This window comes from Protomyctophum bolini (genome assembly GCF_963924005.1).
Source record: "Protomyctophum bolini genome assembly, chromosome: 11".
Lineage (NCBI taxonomy): Eukaryota > Metazoa > Chordata > Actinopteri > Myctophiformes > Myctophidae > Protomyctophum > Protomyctophum bolini.
This window is the reverse complement of record NC_137872.1, coordinates 25,109,153-25,133,517: the sequence shown is the minus strand read 5'-3', so window position 1 is coordinate 25,133,517 and position 24,365 is coordinate 25,109,153. Positions and strand designations below refer to the sequence as shown.

General features: G+C 42.6%; 2 protein-coding genes across 2 annotated transcripts in view; both read left to right on the top strand.

Moving 5' to 3' along the window:
- Positions 1-3,919, top strand: part of LOC308324150 (protein sidekick-2-like) — a gene marked incomplete at its 5' end in the record, with an annotated part of 129,881 nt that extends 125,962 nt beyond the window's left edge. The window contains one exon of the mRNA XM_080776102.1: positions 1,019-3,919. Within this exon, the coding sequence (XP_080632228.1) occupies positions 1,019-1,432 (414 nt within the window). The 3' untranslated portion in view covers positions 1,433-3,919. The remainder of the gene's footprint in view (positions 1-1,018) is intronic.
- Positions 3,920-6,471: 2,552 nt separating this feature from the next.
- cdc42ep4a (CDC42 effector protein (Rho GTPase binding) 4a) lies at positions 6,472-23,889 on the top strand. The gene is made up of 2 exons (XM_080775488.1): positions 6,472-6,733; positions 20,627-23,889. The coding sequence occupies exon 2, from the start codon at positions 20,772-20,774 to the stop codon at positions 21,825-21,827; it is 1,056 nt and encodes a 351-aa protein (XP_080631614.1). The 5' UTR covers positions 6,472-6,733; positions 20,627-20,771; the 3' UTR covers positions 21,828-23,889.
- Positions 23,890-24,365: the final 476 nt, after the last annotated feature.

The window sequence follows — 24,365 nt, the reverse complement described above, 5'->3', positions numbered from 1 at the left end:
CAATTGATTTCTCCCTCTGTCATTTCATCGTATTTCTAGTTTATTTAAATGATGTCATGCAGAGGGGCAGCAAGGCACTTGATAGACATAATATTACTGTAAAATGTCTTCTGAATCTTCTCACTTATTGTAGTGAAAACATTTAGACTTCTTGATGCTTATTGTGGGAGATTATTTTGGCAAAGGATTCAGTTTTGTTTTTGGCATTAAAGTGACAAGAGTTACTCAAAGGAACAATTGTAGTTTAAAGGATCGATGGATTAACTTCACGGTATAAACAAACTGAAACCCTTCAAATGCTCTCTGTAATTTTTTAGGAGTTAGGAGCATTCTTTAAACATTTGTGCTCCACAGAGGGGCTATAACTTATGTATGTTATGTTAATATGTTCCACTGATCCTTAAGGGGGATGTAAATGTGGATTATTGATGTGTGTTTGCATGCACACTAATACCCAGATTACTGGGAACAATCAGGTTGTGGCAAATATTTGATTGAAGTATTTACATGAATACTGTAGCAGTAGTGTGGTTACAGTAATAGTTTATCTGTGGTCGTCGCTTGTAAATGCTTCCGGCGAAGTTGTTTCATCCACCAGCTATATGTGTTCAGACATACTACGTACTGTACATTAATAAACCCAAAAGAAATCCATCATTAACAAAGTATTTCCATGCCCAAATAAACTGAAATATTGAACAACAAATACGAATTAGCTTGCCATGATTAAGACGATTCTGGAAGGTGTTCAATGTTTACATTACCATTTCAATAACCAGAGTATTGCATTAATGTGCATGTAACATTTGGTGTCGTAACCAAAGGCATGCAGTGTTTGATTTGAGTAGACTAGATTGAGACCAAGAGGTAGGGTTATGCCGTACAGTACAGTATTTTCTAAATCTACAGCATGTTCTTTGTATGTTATCGGTGGTTACAATCTACTATAGATGTTTTCAGGTTTGCTTAAGATATTATAAAACATTTCACTGACATACATTCCTTGCTCCACTCGCAGGGCAGCGACAGCGAATATGAGATGGACCAGAGCCGCCAGAAGACCCACTCCTTCGTCAACCACTACATCAGCGACCCCACCTACTACAACTCTTGGCGGAGGCAGCAGAAGGGCGTCTCCCGCCCGCCGGCGTATGGCTACTCCCAGCCCGAGCCCCTGGTGGAGCAGGAATCGCGACCGAACCCGCCACCACTGCCACCCCTTCCCCCACTGCTGCCCCAGGGCACCACCTCCCCCCAGCCCCCTCTGGGCCCTGGCCAGAGCACTCTGTTCAGGTCCAAAGGAAGCCGGACTCCCACCCCATCCCTGCTGTCCTCGGAACCACCGAGCCAGCACGGCACCTTGTACCGCCCCCCCAGTAGCCTGGGCTGTGCCTCTCAGGCCCCGACCGCTGGCTTCTCCTCATTTGTTTGACACATAGCTCTCCCTCCAATCACAGCAGGACCCTGAGGACGGTTGGTTCGCTTGTACTTAGCTTTTTTCCTTTTTTTTTATGCTATCTGACGGAAGATTTACTCTGTGTTAGGCAGGCATCTTCAATAACATTTTCTCCTCTGTGAAGAGTGTGTGTGTGTGTGTGTGTGTGTGTGTGTGTGTGTGTGTGTGTGTGTGTGTGTGTGTGTGTGTGTGTGTGTGTGTGTGTGTGTGTGTGTGTGTGCGTGTGTGCGTGTGTGCGTGCGTGCGTGCGTGCGTGCGTGCGTGCGCATGTGCGTGTGTGCACAAGAATTTGAGTGGGAATTTATAAGTGTGTATGGTCGGTTAATCCATGTGCTACAGTACGTATTTTCGGAAAAAGACAATCATTTGAAAGTTGATTTTGTCGCTTAAATCATGTATGTAAACAAGAGAGAATCTGAGATTCTGGGTTAAAGAAAATACAACCCTCATTTAAAAAAATATTATCCTTGATAAAGATGAGAGCTATTATAACTATTGAACTATATGGACAGCAGAGCTGCAGGGAGCAGACAAAGTATGATGGAAATGAGACGTGAACAAATGAACCAAAAGAGAGAAATGAACTCTGACCTGTTGGAAGGCAAATGTGTCACCGGGGGCCTTGACTGCAGTGACATTGCTGCCGTTGACCTTATCACTCTGCCTAATCATTGATGGAACTGCATATGTGTTTACTGTATGTATGTATGTATTTGTCTCATATTGTTTATCAGATATTTGTATTGACCAGCTAAAAGCATACATTTTGAGAACACCACTAGTGACAATATTATGAATCGCATTAAAGCAGTGTGTGGCACCTTTTAGAGAGTATTCTGGGGAGTTATGTGGACTGTACGCTGTTAACTCAATCAAAGCAGGTGAATTTACTGTCTTCATTTGTCTCAATTGGCTTAAAGCTGCAATCTGGATCTTCTTTTTAGAGAGAGAGTTTATATATATATATATATATATATATATATATATATATATAATTCTATTGAGAGGTTAAGGACACTATACTGTTTGACCAGTCGTAGGCTTTTGCCTGAAGCTCAAAGCGTAATCTCGCCGTCCACGAGCAGGGTGTTCATCTCAGCAATAGAAATGTCATGTCTGACCCAGGTTTGAATCCCGAATAGGACATAATAGATTAGATTGCAGCTTTAAATGTTATTTACAGGATTTCACGAGGACTAAAGCACAATCCTTTGTTCATATAACACAACATCCTCATAGCTGTACCAAGCATTATCTTGTATGTGATAAAGAAGTGCATGATATGGGGCAGTTATTAAACAGGTGACAAATTCTATATCAAGAGATATATTACCAAATGCAAGGTGTCCTTTTGGTAATATGTGATGATATACATGTTATCGGTTTACAACTGTAGACTGCGACTTGTACGGTTACAGCATCAATGTCGACTCACCAATAATGACCTCATTGTGCGTTTCCCATCACTTCCCAGACATTATTGTCTGATAGCATGCTGGATTCCTGGTTTCAGCAAATATTCAAAGAATGTGAAGGAAATAAACTATCAAGAATCTGTTGTAACATGGTACATGGTTATCAATCGAAAAATTGGAAAATGGAGAACATGGTGTATCTTGAAAGTTGGTCTGCTTTATGAGAACGGAAATAGATTTTGAAAACAGGCCCCGGGAGGGATGCATGGGTTAAAGTTGACCAAGTACAGACTTTGTATATATCATCACTAATATGACTTGTGTGTGGAATGCATCACCAAGGACTCATGTGTGCCATTTCATGTATACTGTAAACCACTGCTTCTCAACATCGGGTCCTAGGCCCGCCAGAGGTCCAGATTGACCTTTGCAGGTCTGTAACTCTGAGAGTGTACATATGGAACCAAATGGACCTGCAATGGCGGTGGATCGGGTCCATTTGGTTCCATTTGTCACACTCTGTTAAATTAAAACTAATGATAGTATTTAGTACAGTAAGTGTAGATTGGGGTCACAAAGATTACATTTGTACACTCAGAGTTACAGACCGTAAGAGTCCATTAGGACTCCTGGAGGGCCACGGACCAGACATTGAGAAACAGTGCTGTAAACCACTGTATGCTACAGTACAATTGCCATGTTATACAGTATAACATGGCACTGATATAATGTCACTCAGACCACCTAGAGTTGCCTGCTTCATGCTATTCTCATCGCCAGTTGTTTTACGACGCTCTTCGACATGCTTGTATGTTAGGCCATACATCATGCAAATGCCAATTCTGATTTGATTTGATACATTACATTGTAAAAGTTGAACAGGACACAGCTGTGTGGGACCTAGGCCTATAATGGATAGATCCACACTGCCAATCTAGGTCCAGAAAATCACCTGTCCTATTTCCACTGTAGATATATCACTGTTCACATCTTGAAGCAAACATTAAGAAACTGGCACTACTTCAAAATAAATTATTTTATTTTCTAATGGGTTTTCTTCATGCTTCAACGTCACAACACTTTGGAATATTAAAGGAGCATCCTTGCTGATTATGTCTTAATTTAAGCAGGCACATTTTGGAGTATCCACAGCCCGTCTCTAGGACACAGAACTTAAAGATTGAAGTGGTACTACGTCCTACAGTGAGAAACAGATATTACCGATATGTGAAGATACTATTTTGATTGATTGATTGATACTATCTTTATTTATATTGACATAAAAAAATCACACCCACTGTGAACTGAGTGATGCAACTCCGTTTTGGTGTCCCCGGAGGATCTCCGGAACTTCTAGATCCACAGGAACGCGCACAGGGTACCGGCTCGGTTCCGGTGAGCCGCCCTGCATCCGAAACGGTCGAGAAATGACAGAGTTACTGTGTGGGGGAATTTGCGGACAACACTCTTTCTCTCTCTCTCTCTCCATCTCTCATGCACGCTCCACATTGTAATTAGCAGGCAATAGTGCAACACTATCTCTCTCTCTGTTTCTACAATTAATTTACAATTTAAAGCATTTAGCAGACGCTCTTAATCCAGAGCGATTTACATTAAGCAAGTACAAAAAGTGCGTGCGTGCGTGTGTGTGGAATCACAACTTAGTTCCCTAGAAACAGCTTCTAGTGCTACTGAACCAGTTCTTTAAGGACCTAAAAGTGAGTGACATTCAAGAGAGAAGTGCTCCTTATTCCATATAAAAGTAAACAATGGCAAATAACTCTTAGGATTGCTTATTCTTGATCTTCTTGAGTGCAGAAATGCCCTGTTTCTTAACTAGAGTTTGAATTGGTATGCATAATAAGCACAACTCTGAGAGAGTATAAGTGTAACCAAATGAACCCTTACAGATTAATTTGGTTATTTTGGACACTAACATATATGTAAGAAAGATCAACACAGAGGATTTGACTGTATATCTCTCTTTTATAGGGAAGAAGTCAGCTCGATCCTGAGCAAAGACTAAAAAATGTGGAGGAGGGCAGGATAATAATCCTGGATAATCTCTTTATTCCAGGCCGGAAAACACTGATCTCAAGGTGACGGAAAGTGGGATGGAGAGAGAAGGACAGAGTTCTAATTGTCATGCTGTTGGAAGGGAGACTGATGGGTGCAAGTAGTTTAATCAGCAGACAGATAATGCAGTGTGGATCAAGTTTGCCATTTATTGTCTAAACAAAATTGCAGTGAAGTTGAGATTCTCATTAAAAAACCCACTCACAAACACATAGCTCTCTCATCAGCCAGCTGGAAAGACTGCTGGGAACACCGCCAAAGGCATAGAATTGACTCTGGAATATGTAATATATAGTCCAGAATATAGGCTACAGTCCTTTGAGTTTCGAATTGCATTAGGAGAGCAGGACTGAGAGCATTTATTAATTTATTATTAAGAAAGGAGACAGATTGTTGCAGCAATTGTTGTCATTTACTAAACTCCTTGTGGGACATAAATGTTATTTATTCTGTACAATAAATGGTAAGTACCATGCTTGATGATTTTCTTTCATTACTCAGAAAAGCGCTATATAAATTCCAGATATTGTTATTAAATTAGCCCAATGCTTGCAGATGAAATTCACTTCATCCTACTGTGAGAGGCCACACTCGCCACAGAACAACTTTTACACCTCACAATTCTACAGAGATTGAAAAACAAAAGATTAGGTGTATTCTGGCCATGTTACTTTGCCCTTTGATAATGGTCAACCATTCACACATTCCATTCTCCTGACATCAACGAGGCCACACCACTTTCAGGTGAAGAAATGCCTTTGATGCCATTTCCAACTTGATGATGCATAGAAGATTATGTTTTATTTTGTCCAAACATAACTATTTAGGATATAGGCTGCAAGTTCAAACATGATGGTTGAATATGCCTATAAGCTGTTGGAAGAAGTACTCACATGTTTTACTTAAGGTAGAAATACTCAAGGATTACAAGTAGGGGCCCAAAAGTCCAGAATTCAAGAGTAACAAAGGTATTGGCATCAAAATACTTAAGTACCAAAAAGATAGTAGATAGGCTATTTTCAAATAGCCAAAGTAGGCTTATACTATAGGCTATAAAGTGCTGAAGTTGTTAATGTTTTGTAATCAAAATACCTAGTAGGTAAAATAATTAAAAGTAAAGGTACAGATGAGATGTAATGGAGTAGAACTGTAGAATTAGTAAGTACTTAGTAGGCCAACTTGAGTAAATGTACATGTAGGCTACTCTCCACCACTGCCTAGTATAACTAGATACTTGGAAATGTTGGAATCTTAGGCTACAAAACATATTTTCGTGCAGTGTTGATGAGCTTCATTGTATAAAATGACATGTCTGAAAGTAACATTTTACCGTTATTAAATTCTACACAGAACTTTTTTACAGCTTTTAAACTGACTGACACTTTAAGCTGATTGTAATTGGGACCCCCACACCGAGCCTAGCCTTTATCTATGTGCCTTTAAGAGGCCGTGGAGGGGGCGTGTTCAAAGGCGCGATTGAAGTGGCGAGGCACTGAACTGACTTTATTGTGAACGAACAGCAGCACGCAGCATCGCTACAGAGGATGCGGGCAGACACACAGCGACTGTAGCCTTTTTGTGTGAAAGAAAAGAGCATAGAATATTGTCTGCATCTTTTTATATTTGCGAGCGGAACTGAGGCACCTTTGTGATTGGAACTTATATACATGATCCGTGTGCCTCCGGGGCTTGACGATAAACGCATCCTCATTGTTGTGAACCTGGCTGGGGAAACCACTGCTACTCGTGCCCCCCCCCGGCTTTTCTTCTGTGAATGGGATACACGGTGAGTTTATATACTGCTGGTTTCACATTGAATTACTTTCACAATCGCTAATCAAGCACGTTTCATTAATTCAATCAACTTCTACCTCAAATATTCTTGAAATTCAGTCTTTGGTACGAGTCTGTTGGAGAGAGTGATTGGACGAGCATGCGATGCACGCACGGCAGCTGACGCTTTTGTGATGATGATCTTGGCTACTTATTGTTCCTCCTCTCTGGCATTGACCCACCCTGCTGGATTCAGGATTGGGGCATTTTATTATAATGAAATAAAAAAACATTTCGATAACTACTACCAGCATTTAATTAAAAAGGGGCGTGGGGGAATTTTTTGCATTGATGCTCAATTTATAATATGGAAATAAAATGCTGGCCTTCATTTGCAAAAAAGAAAAAAGCTATTAGGCAAAAGACGCCTTCGATGTCGGCAGAATGGCAGCAGAGCTTTGTGTGTGAGGTTTATTTATGACTGGACTTATTTTAAAACTAAACTTCATGCTTATACGGGTTATTTTAATCATTCCAGCTGTGTCATACTACCAACAATGCTTTCAGTCATTTGGTAAGGTACATTCCACTCCGGAAGTGGTCTATGAACTCAAACTGTGACGTTTAGTTTATGTTTATGGGATGTGAGGCCACTTAAAATTCTCTCTGTCTCTCTGTTCTGACTGTCTCTCTAAAAAACACATCATTCTCTCTAATTTTTAACACAACTCCTCTGGCAAGTGTCCACTGGTGCTTGTGAGCTGGCCTCTGCATGCGTGTGTCCCATTTGTCCAGTTCATTAACCCCCAGTTCCCAGAGCCTGTTGGCTTGGCAACAACACAGATCCATTTTGCTTGGCAATGGTGGGTCACCATGGCATCTGATGAGCTCATTGACTGAGGCATAGCATTATGGACCCTGGGTATGTCCCTAGGCTCCCAGTCCCCTGCTGCTCTGATTGGAGCCCATCAGCAGTTGGTGACAGAACAGGAGGTTGTTATCAGTTATCTGTTATCAGTGCGTGGTCTGTTCTTTGGAAAAGGTGAATTACCTGGCTTTGTATTCAGGTGTTTAAAATGTGACCTGTGACCTGTCTTATCTGCTACACACACAGAACTTTACGAGATGTCAAACTGTCATACATACTTAGCTGACCTGCTGTCAGACAATTGATTTAGGAAGATTTAAGGCCTAGTTATGTAGTGTCTCTTCTTTGCTACAAGTCTAAAACACAGATGAAGGGAGAAAAGACACAAGTTTAAAACCAGTCTACACAGGTTCTGTTCACTGGTCTTAGATTACACCATCTAATTGGAGGCCAGAGACATTTCTTCTTGCCAGCCTAAAGGTAAAGAAAGACATCTTTCTCCCTCCTTTGTTGTATTAGAAACCTTGCCAAGTACTAGTCTGTGTGCATTCTGTGCAACCTACTTGGAGGTCAGTTGAGGGTTAGAAAGGGAATGTTTTTTGGTGCAGTTGGCTTTTATTTGAGGGATAATCAGTGTCTTTCCATCCCTCTTTAGTGTGCTATTTGTGGTTGTTGTGTGTGTATGGTCATTCATCCATGTTTGAACATGTCCATGATTTGTATGCTCACATAGGACACAGTGTGTGTTCCTTCCAACCCCTCACATTCCAGGAAATTCCGATATAGATATAAACTGTTATTATTTTCCCCCCGTGGAATGTGTCTGAGGACAGTGACAGTAAACGCTAGATGACATGACTTGAATGTGCATCATAAACATATTTACTGCTCAAAGCCTGCAAATAGTAGTAGTTTAAATCGCTTCCCCTAACAATTTCCTAGTCATGTGAAAAAGCACTTTCTCTCTGTGAGCTTAGCTGGTTAGTTTACGTATTAGTGGCCAACCTTTGAGCTGCTGCTCATTAGTTCAATACCGCAAAACTTTATATAACCCCAATGTGTTGTCCCAACATTGAATTCCAAGGGTGTCTTGTATGTCGGTGTGTGTGAATGCTGTGTTTGTTCCTGGGCCTTTTGTTTGCAGGCATTGTTTTCAAGTCTAAACCAACGTGCTGCATTGCACCCTGTCCCTAGCATGCTGGGCTTTGTACCATAAGCTGGAGGAAATGTTTATTCAGCAGCATTGCCCTCCCAGTTTCCCTGTCACTTAGTTTCCAAATATGCAGATGGAGCTGATTTTGACCCTGCTCTGGGCAGAGAAAGACACTTAACATTAGATTTGTTTAATTTAGACATTTTAGCAACACCAAGTTAATGGTCTCAGAAATGACAGTCTGATCTTTTAGTATCTGGAAAAGTACTGCAAGTCCCTTTTGCAGTCCAACTGTTGTATTTACAGTTGGACTGCAGTTGCAGTTGTGCAACTGCAGTTGTGCAACTGCAACTTGCAAGTTGTGCAACTTGCAACTGCAGTCCGACAGTTGGACTGCAAAAGGGACTTGCTTTGGATTAACCTGACAGTTGCATGCCTAAATGAATTAGACAGATATGTCAGATAGGCTACAAGTACATTTCAACGTGAGTTCATTGGACTCCAGCTGCTACTGCACTGACTATGCAGTCAAATCCAGGCCGTTAATTTATCTCTTGAGAGTGACATGCATTAAAGTAGTTTACACTTTCAGACTTAAATTAACACTGGAATTTCTGAATCAGGGGAATCCTTCTAAGTCTGTATGAAGTTCGTTTTGATAATTTGACAAACAAGTCCTGGGCTGTTTGGTGGTTGTCCAGAGTGTCTGCCTCTTCTCCATCCTTTCAGCATGTGTGTTTCCTCTGCTTTTTCTCATCTGTTCCAGGACTATAATTATGGCACTCCAGCGCTTTAAAGCAAGTTTCTGTGGATCGTATATAATTTCCCACATTCTTTCCACTGAAGAACGCGGTGACAGGTTTCCACCAGAGCATTAAAAAAAAAAGAAGTAAACTCGATCTATTGCTGTGTTTGTTCAGTTCCTAGAAGACACCTGGACACTTCTCTTACAGAATGCCCAGGGTGAGAGCATGAACACCTGAGGTGTGTGTGTGTGTGTGTGTGTGTGTGTGTGTGTGTGTTGGAGATGTTGTTAGACAAAGCTGCAAGTTCAGTTGAAATATAAATATCGGTCGATGACTATGGAAAGAACCAGCCATTGGATAACAGCCACATTTCTGATGATGCATCCCCGTTCGATTACTACATTTTCAATCAATAATTTAGTTCCGAGTCCCTGTAATGATCCACACATTCCACAGCAATTGTACCTGATGTTGAAAACCCAGTCCGAGCAGTGGCCTGGCTGTCTCTGTGCATTATTAAAACTGTGCTGTTGGTGGAGATATGAGCTGTTTATTTGGTTAGCCCATTTATAATACAGTATGACTGAGAGTTGTTTATGTTGTGAATGGCCAGGAAGGGCAGGCGGAATAGATTTCCAGAGAGATGGGTGGGTTCAGTGGTTCACGCCCCCCCTGCCCTTCCTGTGGTCATGCTGTCCACAACGCGCAGACACACTTCTACATAGCTAGCACACCCAGGTCAATTACGTTTGTGGCGGGCTGCATGCATGTGCACGTCCATGCGCATGCAAGCAATATGCTAAATTGCCAAATTGGGTGGCCTGCGTCTCAATGTGAGGGGCGATTAGGCACATTCTTGTAGCACTCTGTTCCTGCGTGCATGGCCGAAGAGAGAGCTCGGATTCTTTTCTCTGAACATTCGGACCAATTAGCTCAGCTGGTGAACTGGAGGTGGCCTCTCGACCTAGCAAGTGATGCTAGAGCAGAAATGTCTGCGCACACTGAAAGGGATTTCACCTGATCTGACCCTCTCTACATGTAAATGTCCAAGAGTAATACTAAGTAGCTGCTCTGATTCTCAGATTTGACCTGCACTGTGCTAATTTGCTGTTGGTGTGTTACTAAACCCCTCTCTAGTCTATATATACTGCGGTAGTGACTCCTTAGTTGTGACCTCTCCTGCCCTGACGTCTTGCGTAGAGTGTTGGTTTCCATTGAGTGGCGTATAGAGTCGCCACTGACTGGCATGTCGACGGCACGTTTGTAGAATTCACATAGTGTCAAGCCGAATAGAGATGTTTCTTTCTGAAAGGGCATCGTTACAAAGGCACCCGTAGACGGCATGCTTGGCTTCAATATCACCTGTATGTTCGAACAGCACAGCAGTGCAGGTCATTGATCGGTGTCCCAAAGGTCATCTGCTGCTATTCTGGATGTACTGAATACTGTGTTCTCCCCTCCCCTTTTTTCTTTACAATGTTTTCTCTCTTCAGTTAACTGCCTGATTTTACAATTATGTAGCATGTAAGTGATATTTTTTGGTGAAAACAAAATAATGTTTTTGTTAAAAGGTGAAAGCACTGACTATAATCTGATAGTAATCAATGCAATCAAGTGTTTGTTCAGTAACGGGTCGCCCTGTCTTCAGCTCTTGATGAACTGAAAATACATTTTCAGGTGTGTTGCACATTTTCAGCCAATAAGGAAAGAGTAACCATTTTTAGTGTAATCACTTCCAAATTCACTATCCTGTGTGCTTTCTCTCTCCTGATTGGATGAAATTGGTATCCCGACCTGAAAGTGTGTTTTCTGTGTTTACACTGGAGAGACAAGGAGATTACTATTACTGAACTAAGACTCGATAGCAATGAGTACTATCAGAATATAGAGCTATTTACCACATATTTTAAAACCAAATATCACTATTTTATTTTATTTAGTTATTTCTCATGCTTTCTCTGATCCCCTCCCCTTTCTTTACCAGTGCCTCTGTACATCCGAAATTGTGTTGTGTAAGACCAAACTGCTACAACCACATGATGATGGCGTTAAATCTTTCCGCCCCTGTACAATAAAATGGAAAAGATGAAAGACACAGAAAAGTTGTTGTTGTGTCCAGGGGCGGTGGAGGCTGTAAACATGAGAGAGAGTCATGTTGTCTTCTCTGGTATGGAAAGGTCAGCTGTACCCATCTAGCTGACTAGCTTCAGGCCTGTTCTCTGACGGATCTCATCTCATTGGCTGTCGGTGTCTTTTGAAAGCTCGTCGCTGTGTTCAGTCTGTTATAGTCTACAGAGGCTAATGGAAGTGTATGCAATTATAGTGCTGGGCTGTTGTTGTTTATGATTATGGTGGTGGTACAGAGACTAACCATTTGTTAATGTAGTTAGGGATAAATTACTGTAGAATGACTTACCCATGTCTCAAGTTATAATTACTGGGTATACCTGAACTTTATTTTCCAGTGTCACTCAGGACTGACCCTAAACCCGAATGAATGACTTGACATCTTGTGAGTTTGTTCTCTCAGTTTGAGCTCTTTACCATTAACCACTTAACGCTCTATTACTGACCTGAGCTGGTGGTGTACTTGGTTTTGATTGATTCAATTGAATCGTGTATTCATACGGTTATTAACAGTACAGTAGTATGTTAAACATTATGCTTGCTAAATGGATAACACAAAAAGCCTGTCTTGTTTCCTTTGTACAGTACAATAAATCAGTAATACTATTATAATACATAAAATACAAAACATATTGGAACTAGAAAGGTGTGGTCATCGGATCACAGGCTGCGTTGCCTACCCACTGTACCCAGAGTTTGTGGGAGTAGTAAGCAACAATGTGTTTTTCATGATAATCCAAGGAATCCAGCTGAAAAAGGATTGTGCGACCTGTGGTTCAAGAGTTATAGGCCATAATATGGCCTATAACTCTTGAACCACACAATCGCACAATATGAAGTGGGCGGTTGTAGCACCACCATGAGATGATTTGAAAAATAATTGTCAAAAAAAGTTTTCCAGCAATCTGGTGCTGCATTCGTGATATGAATAATGGGGCTAACCTCACAGCTAGAAGGTCCTGGGTTCTATTCCTGCCAGGGATGCTGCGAGGGCTTATTCTCTCCTCCACGTCATCAGCGCCCATACCCTAGGTGGGGTTGGCAAAAGGGCCTTTCTGTGTGGAGTTTGCATGTTCTCCCTGTGTCCAAGGTACCCTCACAAAAACATCCAGTAATCCTGGTCTCTATTCTGCCTCCCCCCTTTTCTATCAGAAATGCATTAATCAGACGGTAATTATGTCAGAAAGACAGTTACCAGACTGGTAATTCTTCCACATTCGGTGCCACTCAAGGTGAGGGAAGCCTTGCCCATATGTATGTCAGAAGACGTTGGCGGCTGATTTCACCACGCTGCATCTTGAAAATCACATGATTATAGAGATGATGTGCGGCAATTTGTGTGATGTTTGTAACAGTATTTAAAACGGTGAGTAATATTAAAACATATATAAAGATTGGCCTCCTGGTGGCGTTTTAACAGGCTAATGCGAAAAATGTGGGGCAGAGGTTATGCTCTGGCAACCATGGATGCTGCGTGCACAGTTTCACCAAATCTCTTTACTGAAAATGTCTGATCTACAAGCTCACAGCGCGTTACGTTATGATACACCACGTTGTGAGCTTGTGCAGTAGATCTACTACTTTTGGCGGATGTTCCCCACATGGTTCTTAAAAGCTAGACCCCCAGGGGTCTATACTGGTCCTCCCTTCCCCCCCTACACAAATGTCTTTGCAAAAAAATAGACGATATACAAGATTGTAGTTCTGCTATTTTCTGCAAATGTTTGCCTATTATTACTTGGCCAGAATAGGGACACAAGGGTTCATGTTGAAGTATATTTTCTGATTGTCTCCCTCTCCCAACGGACAGATGATTGCAACAATGTCTGGACGTTACGGAACTTATCTGGTTAAGAAGGCATGGATGATTGAGTTTAATTCTTAAGCTAATTAAAATGTTTTCTCGACTGACTATTCTCAGCTCTGGACTTCTCAAATCTATCCACTTTAAAATGCATTAGTATGCAATGATAATAACGTAACAAGGACAATGATAATAATTCATTATAAATGTTGTTTGGTTTCAAGGCTCTGCAACTTGATTTTCATGCAGTACTGAAATAAATGGAATTTGTTCAACAGCCTTCCTCGTAAATCAAACCAAACCGAAACCATGGTATGCTTTGGGAAACGGTCAGCAGTAATGTGGGTTAATAAATCTAAACACACGATAACTTGGAAGGTCTCTTTTTTTAAGCAGAGGTGCTCCAAATACCTACTTTGCTTTGATCACGAGACTCTTCATTCGAGCTTGAACCTTGTCCCAGCGGGTGAGGTGTGACACACCTAGCATAGCAGCAGATGACCTCACACTGACTCGCCATGTATGAGCACAGACAGCAGCGACACTGTTAATGTGGCATTCACAGCAGGATGGGTACACTATGAATACACACACACACACACACTCGCATACACCGGGATGAGGTGTGAGAAGGGGCAGGCCAACAAGTTCAGTTTACAGTTACACACACTGACACACACTGTTGGTTTTTTCCAGGTTTGCCAAGTCTGCTTATTTACCGCGACTTTGGACTTCAGAGTTGCGGGAAAGAATGAGGAGTTGCGGGTTGCGTTTTTTTGGGCTTGTCTTAAAAATGCTGTGGCTTGTTTTGAAAATTGAACAAGCCAATTTATATATACTATTATATACCCATAGGTTTGGGGGAGTATGAATCACAATGAGTGACAGAATCGGTCTGGTGTCTCTACTTGGCTAAAATGTGTGTAATAGTATAATAAATGTTTTTATTAGGATTATATGGCGATATTATTGGGCTAGTTTTGGCTTGTTTTTCCGAGAGATTTTGTTTATTTCTCTCGCAGGAGTTGGCTTGTTTTTAGCTTGTTTTGGGAGGTGGGATTGGCAACACTGGGGGCAGTCCAACAAGTTCAGTGTGTACACACACACACACACACACACTGTTGGTTTATCAGAATGAGGTATTTTCCCATCATATCATAAACCACATGCACTGAACAATTGGCACAAATGGGTACAAGTTCACAAGCTGAAGAGATGTTTTCTGAAATAAATATTTTCACGATTTTTCAAAAATAGCAGACCTATACAAGCTCGCAAGATAGCAGATCTACAAGCTCATAGTGCGCCACCGAGTGGCGCGCTATGAGCTTGTAGATCTGCTATTTTTCAATAGCTAAATTATAACAATGTTTAAAACACCAAAAGGGGTTCCCGCCCAAAATGGGTTAATTCTATTTTCACTCATCAACTTTACCCTTTTGGCTTCTGCTTGAACCACAGTACCCAGAACATGGCAGGCAATATCAGCCTGTCTGAACTGTGGAGTGCCCCTAGAATCAGATCAGAATCTGATTCATCTTTTTATTCAAAATTGGCCATTTTAGCAAGCATGTAATCCAAGTATTGTTTGATGTATCAGTATGCTATATTTATAAGTGCTTTATTATGCTAAATTCCCCACTCGTTGCCATATTTATCTCAGAGCGTACAGTGTTTGCATCCGCTCTGTTGTTCCCGTCTGTGTGATTGAGAGATAATGTGATTTCCACTGCTTGTCCTTGGGCTGTTCTTCTCTAAATGAGATGTTCAGCCCTGCTAAGTGAGTTGGAGGATGGCAGATAGCTATCTACCAGAGGCCATTTGTCTGCTTAATTACTGTGCACGTGTGTCTGTGTGTTTGTCTGTGTGATCTCTGAGCAACAGTGTGTGTGTCTCTCTTTTGCCAGTCTTGTACCAACAGCGTAACATGTTATAAATAGATTTTCCAGCAAAGAACAAGGTGATTCCCAGCCCGTTCTTTTGTAATGTTGTCATCACAACATATGTCCTAAATCCTCTAACCTTACAAGGTTATAGAAAACCTCAAGGGACCAGAGAGACGGAGGCAAATGCCAGAAAAGAGGCCGCCATCTTGGTTTATAGAGCTTTGCAGGGAACATTTGGGACTAAGTGCCCTCCCCTCCCCCGTCTCTTCTTCTTCCTCCCTCAGGTCATCTTCATTTAGGTCAGTGGCTCCAAATGGGACAGTCTCTCTAGGATAAAAGAGCAGACAGTAGAGCACTTGATCACCAGGAAGTAGCCTAATGGCAGTGCTCAATTAGGGCAATGGTCCATTCATCATCCTTGAGGTGTGTGCGCGTGAGATCATTAACTGGCCATGTGTAAGCAACTAAGCATTAAGCATGGCAAGGAAGTGGAAGAAAAGGTGTGCAAATTAAAAGGGTAATTATTTCCTTTTTGCATGTAAATTGGTGTTGTTTGTCTTTGTCATGTAATCCACACACACACTGAAAGTCTTCTGAAGTTGGGTTTTAGAAAAACGCAAAAATGCATGCAGTTTAATTTTAACTCTCATTCCTCCACTAGTCCAAACTACTGTTCTTTTGGGACAGCGTTCGTTCGTCTGAGGAATTCCCTTCTGAGTTACAAAATTCCTCTCCAGTAGTGATGGCGTCTAGTTCCTGGTCTAGTGGTTATTGTGGGATATCTTTCCACTTGGTCGGAGTAAAAGACGCCAATGCAGATTTCCTGCTTCCATCCTGGAGTGTTTTCTCTGGGTTTGCGTCCAAGGTTTTGGGTGTGTATGTGTATCTGCTTCTGCTCCCCATAACGTTTGCCCATAAACATATAGCACACTTGAAGCAGATTTAGTCTAGGGCTATATATATATTGATAATGGCGTAATGTGATCTAAAAACAGAACTAACATTATGTTCCCAGGGCATGAATACATTTGGGAAAACAAGCTGGAATGTTGTTCTCCTAACCAGATGTCAGGGGTGTAGCAGTATTAGCCATGATGTGTGGAATGGCTCCAAGTCTGTGGTATGGCAGCACTGTGTGTGTGTGTGTGTGTGTGTGTGTGTGTGCGCACGCGAGTGTGTGTGTGTGTGTGTGTGCCATGTGCACATACTCAAGTTTGCACTAAAGTTATTTTCAAAGACGGTCAGTTGTCGTCCGACACCCTGCATGAATCATTCAGTACTAAAACTGTGACTTAGCTTGCGAGAGCTTCTCCACTTTCTCCTGGCTTTAAAAAACCTAGACGGCACACATGCGTCTGTCTGTCTGTCCAGCGTGCTGCGTTGCAGGCAGACTGACATGGATGTTGTTGTGAGAGGCCTGTTTATAAAGTCATCCCCCCATGGTGACCCCGTGGTTCCCACGCTAACTAGTACTGCCTTCGCAGGGCCGCTGTCCACTTTCTGCATGCAGACAGATACAGCACACACACACACACACACACACACGGGGGCAGTGTATTGAATATACAGGGTTTGATGAGGGCCCAGGTAGGGCCAGGCCTTAATTTTTGGGCCTATTGTATTTGTCATGTCTGCTCTGTGCAGTTTTTGTTTACAAAGCCTAAAAGTCAAACGGAAATGTAATGTTTGTTTATACGTTCCAACGTTCAATGCCAAGAACACAATTAAATCCTCAATCGCAATTTAATTATTTGTGCGACAATGAATCGTCTAGTAAAATGTCATGACCGTGACAATCCTAGATACCGTCCTGTACTATTTACAGTAAATCAGGCTTAAAGGACCTGTGGTGCAGCAGTTTCCTGTTCCTGGTTTCTGCTCTGCTGAACTAAAAGAACAAAGCATGTCTGGTCTGTTGCAAATGTCTGCATATGGATGTGCAACAGCTGAGCCCCATGAAGCGTTTATTTTGTAATGTTAAATTATATTTTTGTTTTTAACCATGATTGTTTCCTGGCGCTCAGTGTTTGGAATGAAGGAAACGGGATACATTTGACCCTCAGTCTCCCCCTCTTGCTTGTAATGTTCTCTTTTTTCCGTTATTTGCTTCATGCCACCCAGAATCAACTTTCTTTTTTGTCTTTTTTTCCCTTTTGTCTACGGCTGTGATTTCTTTTTTCTGCCTCGTTATTTCCAATAAAAACTATCAGCGGATCCTGTAGCTACAACAATAAACATATCACTGTGGTACAAACATCCTGTCCCGTTAGGGAAAGGGAGGTCGTGGAAATGTTTTCACACTAGTTGCACACAGAGCAAAGCAACATTCTAATCTGTGTTAATTTAACACGCACATGTACACATATTTTACACTCCTAAAGGAGTAGTTCACCCAATTATACACACCCCACGAAGCCTTGAATTCACAGATTTTGTTGCAATCTTAAGCCAATAATTTGAGTTTAGGAAGTCTCCTACTGAGCGATGACCCGGTCATCAAATTATTGGCTTAGGAATGCGACAAAATCTCCATAAATTCAAGTCTTCACTTCACAGGTTGTGTTAATGGATAGGAAAAAAAACGTTGTTAAGTACATAAAGGTAATGATAGACGAAATGGTGTCCGCACATCAGCGTTTCAATTGAAACATTGACCAAATAATCACATTTGAACTGGGGACCACCCGCCCTGACTGGCGCCTGTAGTTGAGGCATTACATTTAGTTTGACTCTGTTCCACAGACAAATATTGTGAAAATAGCTGATCTACAATCTCACAACGCGAATGTAAGGCTGCAGATCACCTATTTCTGTTTTCGCATGTTTTACACAAACATAATTCTACTACTACACTACAGTACTACTACAATTAGACACATTTTTCAAATGAATAATGGGAAAATGAGTGAGCGAATGGATAAAAGAGAAATCGTTTCTCCGGCTGCTCTGGAAAGTGTGTGTGTGTGTGTGTTGCATGATGAGATGACTGCTTGCCTGAAGCCTGATGCCTTCTGCAGCCTCCGGGCAGGAAACGATGTGACTGCTGCTCGCTAGCGGTGCTTTGTTGCCACGGAAACCAAGACGAGGTAGGGCACTGACAGGAAGTGTAGTACAGGCCCAGCGTGTGTGTGTGTGTGTGTGTGGGGGGGGGGGGGGGGTTGGTGACAGAAGAGTGCCTTTATAAATATCTTATGAGGTCTTGCCTGGGAGCAATGTGAAGTACGGGTCGAGTGGTACACGTGCGTAAACAATAGAGTTAGTACAGGGGTGAGCGTGTGCAGCAAAGGGCAAGATGAGCCTTTATCTCAAGGTGTGTGTGTGTGTGTGTGTGTGTGTGTGTCTGTCCGTCCATACATACAGATACTATGCAGTAAAATACTCTGTTCTTATTTAACTCAGAGTTGTACAAATGTGATTATATTTGTAAATCGAGTCTGAGTTATAAATGGATTTTATTGTATTTTTAATGTTCTCTTTTACATGTTTAACCCATTCTGACCTGAGATCAGATTCATACGAGGTTTCCACTGGACACACACTGGTCTGATGAACCCATTCTGACCTGAGATCAGATTCTAAAAATGTCAGTCGTTCTTCGAATTTTTCAAAAATAGCAGACCTACAAGCTCGTATCGCGCCACTCGGTGGCGCGATATGAGCTTGTAGATCTGCTATTTTTCAATAGGTAAAGCATAACATGATGCTAACACCAAAATGGGTGCCCGGTCAGAATGGGTTAACTTATTTATTTTTGTTGATTTTACTGGGATGTGCGTGTACCTCATAAAACTACACAGAATTGAATGTGAACACTTAAAGTGTGTGTTGTTGCACAATGCTTCTACCACTGCATTGTGCATTGCACTGTGCTAGCAGCAGCATCTAGTTGCAGCCCTGGATAGAGGTGTCAGCTGTCTGGACTGCAGGTTCTAGTGATGCAGTAAATACACACCATCAGCTGGTACTCTGTCCTTGCTGGAGGAGAGGCTGGCGCATTTCCTCTTAGTCATCTCATCTGTCTTCTGTCCATGTCCCAGTTCCATTGACGTGTGACCTCAACTGCGGCCGGGATAGAGATGTAGGCCTATACATAGTATATCCACTGGACACAGTTAATGCCTCTCTTTTTCTGGTTACATAATGGAAGTTTTTTTGGACTGGACGGGCGTGTCTAAAGCTTATATAAGCTTATAAAGAATTAACAGAAAATAGACAATCTACAAGCTCACAACGTATCGAGGAAGCGACTCAGTGTGAGCTTGCAGATCTCCTATTTTCAGCACGCGAACCGTCGTACAACGGAGCATATATTGGGAATTATTTATGCCGTGCAGTCAAGAGTTGAGATTTGCACCAGAAAGCCACTGGCAGCACTCGGCTGTTTCATGTTGGTCTGTGGTTTGGTGTTTTGGCTCCAATTATAATGCAGTTTAAACCAGCGGGGGAGGGGTGTGTGTGTTTGTGTGTGTGTGTTCAATTGTACTTAAGTAGCTACAATTTTGATGTACTTGAGTATTTCTTTTAGTCTCGGAGGCAAATATCATACTTTTTCTCCACTATTATTTGACAGCTTTAGCTACTATTTACTTCACAAATTTAGATTATTATTGCAAAACATACATTAACCACTTTATTTTGATGCAAATACTTTGGTACTTTTAATAGTATTTGTATATATATTATGGTGTTGCTACTTTTACAAAAACTGACTACTTCTTCCACCACAGTGTTTTTCACCCTCTCTAATGCACTGTTGAGCTTGTCGCATCACATCAGAGATGGCGGAGCTATGCCATGATTTGCCATTACTGTGTGTTGCATAATTGATGGCTTCAGCTCACGCAATTAGTGGAATAGTTAATATTCTGACTCTGTGTTGTAGGACTTTGTGAAAGTAAACGGACACCTGTGTTGAAGCATTGCAGTATGGAAGTTGGACAGCAGAGGGATGAGCTGGCTAAAACTCAAGGACTCCATGTCCCTCAGCGATGTTTTATCTCAGTAGTTATTGATTTAAGTTTCTTAGTTGTGTGTTTGACACTGTAATGTGCAAGGTCTCCTTTTGCCCGGGGACGCGGCAGGCAGACTGCTCCATTGCCTTTGTGGTGTGTTTTGACTGCTGTACCAAAGTAAATGGGTCGCGCACAGATAGACGGTTTGTTGTTGTTTGTGCATGTTCATTTTTCTGACTCATGCATCGTGCCCAGTCTTCATCTTTTCAGTCACAGGGTGAATCAGCAAGCGCATGTAAATTGGATACACTGTGAACTGCTTCAGTATAATTGCCTCGTCATCTGATATCAGTCTCTCTTCTCTTTGCAGACACACAGGCTGCCTGGAAGTGAATATCAGGGACGTTGTCTCCGGGCACTGGAACAAGGATACAGAGGGGTCGGAGTCACTTCTTTTGTTGTCCGGCTGGATCTCGGATTCTTTCCGTGAGTAAACTGACAACGCATCAGCAGCCATGCCCATTCTAAAACAGCTGGTCTCACAGACCAAACGCCGCTCGCGCATGGACCTCACCCGCGAGATGATCAGCGCTCCATTGGGCGACTTCCGCCACACCATGCACGTGGGCCGCAGCGGAGACGCCTTCGGCGACACCTCCTTCCTCAGCACGCGCTCCGGTGAGCCCCCCCGCGAGTCCCCGTCCTTCCCTCGCTCGCCGCGGCCCGGCCTGCTGTCCCGCACCTTCAGGAGTAGCAAGCGCTCCCAGTCGGTCACCAGGGTGGACGAGCAGAGGGAGGAGATGCTGGCGCCCCCCGGCGGGCCGTTGGCCCACGTCAAGAACGCCATGTCACTGCCCTTCCTCAACGACGAAGACCGCAGCGACGGAGTGGTGACCAGGAGCCTGTCCTCCAGCCCACTGAAGCTGCACGCCGAGCCAGAAGCGAGGCCGTCGAATGGTGCGGCCGCCTCACATTACCTGGAGCTGGACGAGAGGAGCTTCGGTGAGCTGACGGAGCTCCCAGAGAACGTGCCTTTTTACGGACGTGGCATGAAGCATGCAGAGTCGGTCATGTCGTTCCACATCGACCTGGGGCCCTCCATGCTGGGCGACATCCTGGGGGTGATGGAGAAGGAGGATGATGATCTCGGCTACGAGGAGGGTAAGGGCAGCGAGGGCCACGCCTCTCCACTCCCCAGCACCCACGGAGACGAAGCGGACGGCGTGGAGGTCGGTGGAGGAGACGATGAAGAGGAGGATAGCGACGAACACAAGGAGGAAGATGGTGAGCAAACAGAGGCCTCCGTGCGTCCTGCCAGCTTTGTGGACGTAGAACCCGAAAATGGAGGCCCCTACACCCCAGAATACACCCCAGAGACCCGGCCGAAGCACCTGCAGCTTCATCTGGACAGCTGCTCTGTGTCCAGCTCCGGGTCTGCTGCTCTGGAGGAGAAGCCGAGCAGCCAGACCGGAGCAGGAGACACGGACAGTGCCACCTTCAGCGCCCCTCCCGAGGAAGACAGCAACTTCTCCTCCTTCATGGAGGACGAGGACGACGAGATTCGCGTGTGAGATTTCTCAAGCTACCTGGGGGGGGGGGGAAATAAGCAGGACAGAGACGTTAAGAACGGAGTTTATGCGGAGCCGTCGGCTCCTCTGATGTCGGATATATAGTACGTGTTGGAGCAGAAGTTGTCTGCCGCGTCCCGCTGGGGAAGGGTGGCGTGGAGGATCGGAACTGTTTATTAGCGCGTTTCATCCGGCAGGAAAAGAGCTGCTGTTGCTACTTGAGCTTCTGCATTTCACACTACGTTCTTGTTTGTCGGACGGTCTGTCCCTTTGAATACCTTGACTGAACCAAACATGGAAAAGCTGTCATTTATGAAATGGAAACATTTCCACAAGTGATGAGGGTTGGGGGGAAAAAATTTTTTTTGTAAGGAAGAGACATATTTCTTAACTTTAACATGTAGTAAATACTGCTCACCTCATGCCTTCTGTCTCCCTTCTCTTGATCTGACTCCCAAGTTCTCAGCTGAACTCACTTTCCCCCCTCGTTTTTCTTCTTGCTGCGATGCAGCATCTTTAGGCTTGAACTGAACGGGAAGTTAGAAGAACTGTGACGGATGTCTTGTCAGAGAAAACTGAGTTGAGTGTCTTCTCTTAAACCAGCCTTACTTAGAGTGCCAGACATCGCTGTCACGCACATAACATGATTTTTCCTCTTGACATAACTCTGTGGAAGTGTGTGTGCCACTACTCAACCGATACCACTTCCTGCCATAAAGCTGGACTGTGGAGCACAGGCCAAGATGTGTGCCTCTGTTTACATCACTGTGAGGGTTTAGCACGTCTCAGGCTAATGCTCTGTAAATTAGAGTTGGCAGGCTCATAAAGGTAATGGAGATGCATTGGCCTGCGGTAAAACGATAAACCGTTGGGTTTTCTGCAAGAAGCCAGAGATGAATAAAGCAGGGTATACCAAACTGTAGAGTGGCAGGCTGTAGTCATTGGATTGACTTGTATGGAAATAGGTTGTACAGTCCATAATTATGATTTGTCCAAATTAACATAAATTAAGGTATATTGCCTTTGCTAAATCAGTTTTTTTGCAATAATGTTGAAACCGAGACATCTGGTAACCACTTCCTTCCTTGTTTGCAAAAGATGAACTCATCTTATTAGCTGCAGTGATGCAACTTAACTGTCTACACACTCCACAGTGTACAAGTGGTTGATCATCAGTAGGCCAGAGGCTTGTTTAGAATCCAGTTCAATCAGTCAGTCAATCAAACTTTATTTATATTGCACATTTGATATCACAAGTGCAACTCAATGTGCATCACAAAACGTAATTGCAAAGAATTGAAAAAGGAAAGGATCTTAACTAATTATAAGTTCTCGTTGGTGTGTGTGTGTGTGTGTGTGTGTGTCGTTTTTTATCTTTAAAAAAAATCTGTCTTTGATAGGTTTGTTTGTCTGTTTGGAAAGAAATATATATATATATATATTTGAAAAAAGGGATGCATTTGCATTGATGATTGATGTTAAAAAAACAAATGCTTGGAGATGCTGAGGTTGAGTTTTAAAGATGAGGCAGGTTGATAAGAGAGAATGACGTGCCAAATAATAATTCCCAGCTACAAAGACATGCATTTATAGAGCTCAGCATTATCGGAGCCTGTCAAAATCTTGGTCACTCTCCCCTTGCTATGATTTATCATTGTTGAAATAGCATTTAAACTGCCTCTCAGGTTGACAAAACACCATGCATGTTACATTGAAATATTGTTTTAAGGCTCCTGTCTCCTCTTGTTGAAAGAACAATGAATTTCACTGACAGGATATTTATATCCCAAGTGTTTGAAACACTAAATAGTTCTTAGGCTTTATATATGTTGTGCTGCTAAACATGTTTCAGCAGCCAAATATTCACTGAAAGGCCTTCCCATGGTCCATTGATTTGAGGTTACATGTGAATGGGAAGTTGTGGTATGTGTGCAGTTCCTGTTGTCCTTTTCCTGTATGATGCTGTGTATATTATGCCTTAGCATTTCGTATATTTGAGTAAGAATAATGTATATTTACACCCTTTTCCCTTATTATCCAAAATAACTATTTTTCAATAAAAGAGAAGCTGAACATAATCTGTATGCTACTCCCTAGTGATCTTTTATTGGTCTCATGTCAGTATTTCCTATAGTAATTTAGTTGTACTCTATACCTGTACAACAACAAAAACTCAACCTTTTCAGCTTGACTCCATTTTATTTGTTCCACAGATAAAGATTGTGAAAACATCAGCGTTGTGAGCTTGTAGACCGGCTGAGCGCTGTGAGCTTGTATACTGTACTGGCTGTTTTCACAAATATTCCCGTTATAGTATTTGACCAGTTTTTTATAGTTTAATTGGTTCAGTACTTTTGATGTAGTAGTGGTCTTATTTATTTTCTTTCTTTTTGCGGTATTAAAAACTAAGGTCTTAAAAGTCCTTACATTGTGAATGTCACTTCACTGCTCTATAGGAAGTATTGTACAGCTCAATCAACCAGCATTGACAAAAGCATCCATGAAGTGAAATTCCTCCTGTGCTGCCCTGCCTCCCCTGCT

What these genes read in the sequence shown, in the direction of transcription:
- cdc42ep4a (XM_080775488.1), top strand. Translation starts at nt 20,772, where the DNA reads ATGCCCATTCTAAAACAGCTGGTCTCACAGACCAAACGCCGCTCGCGC.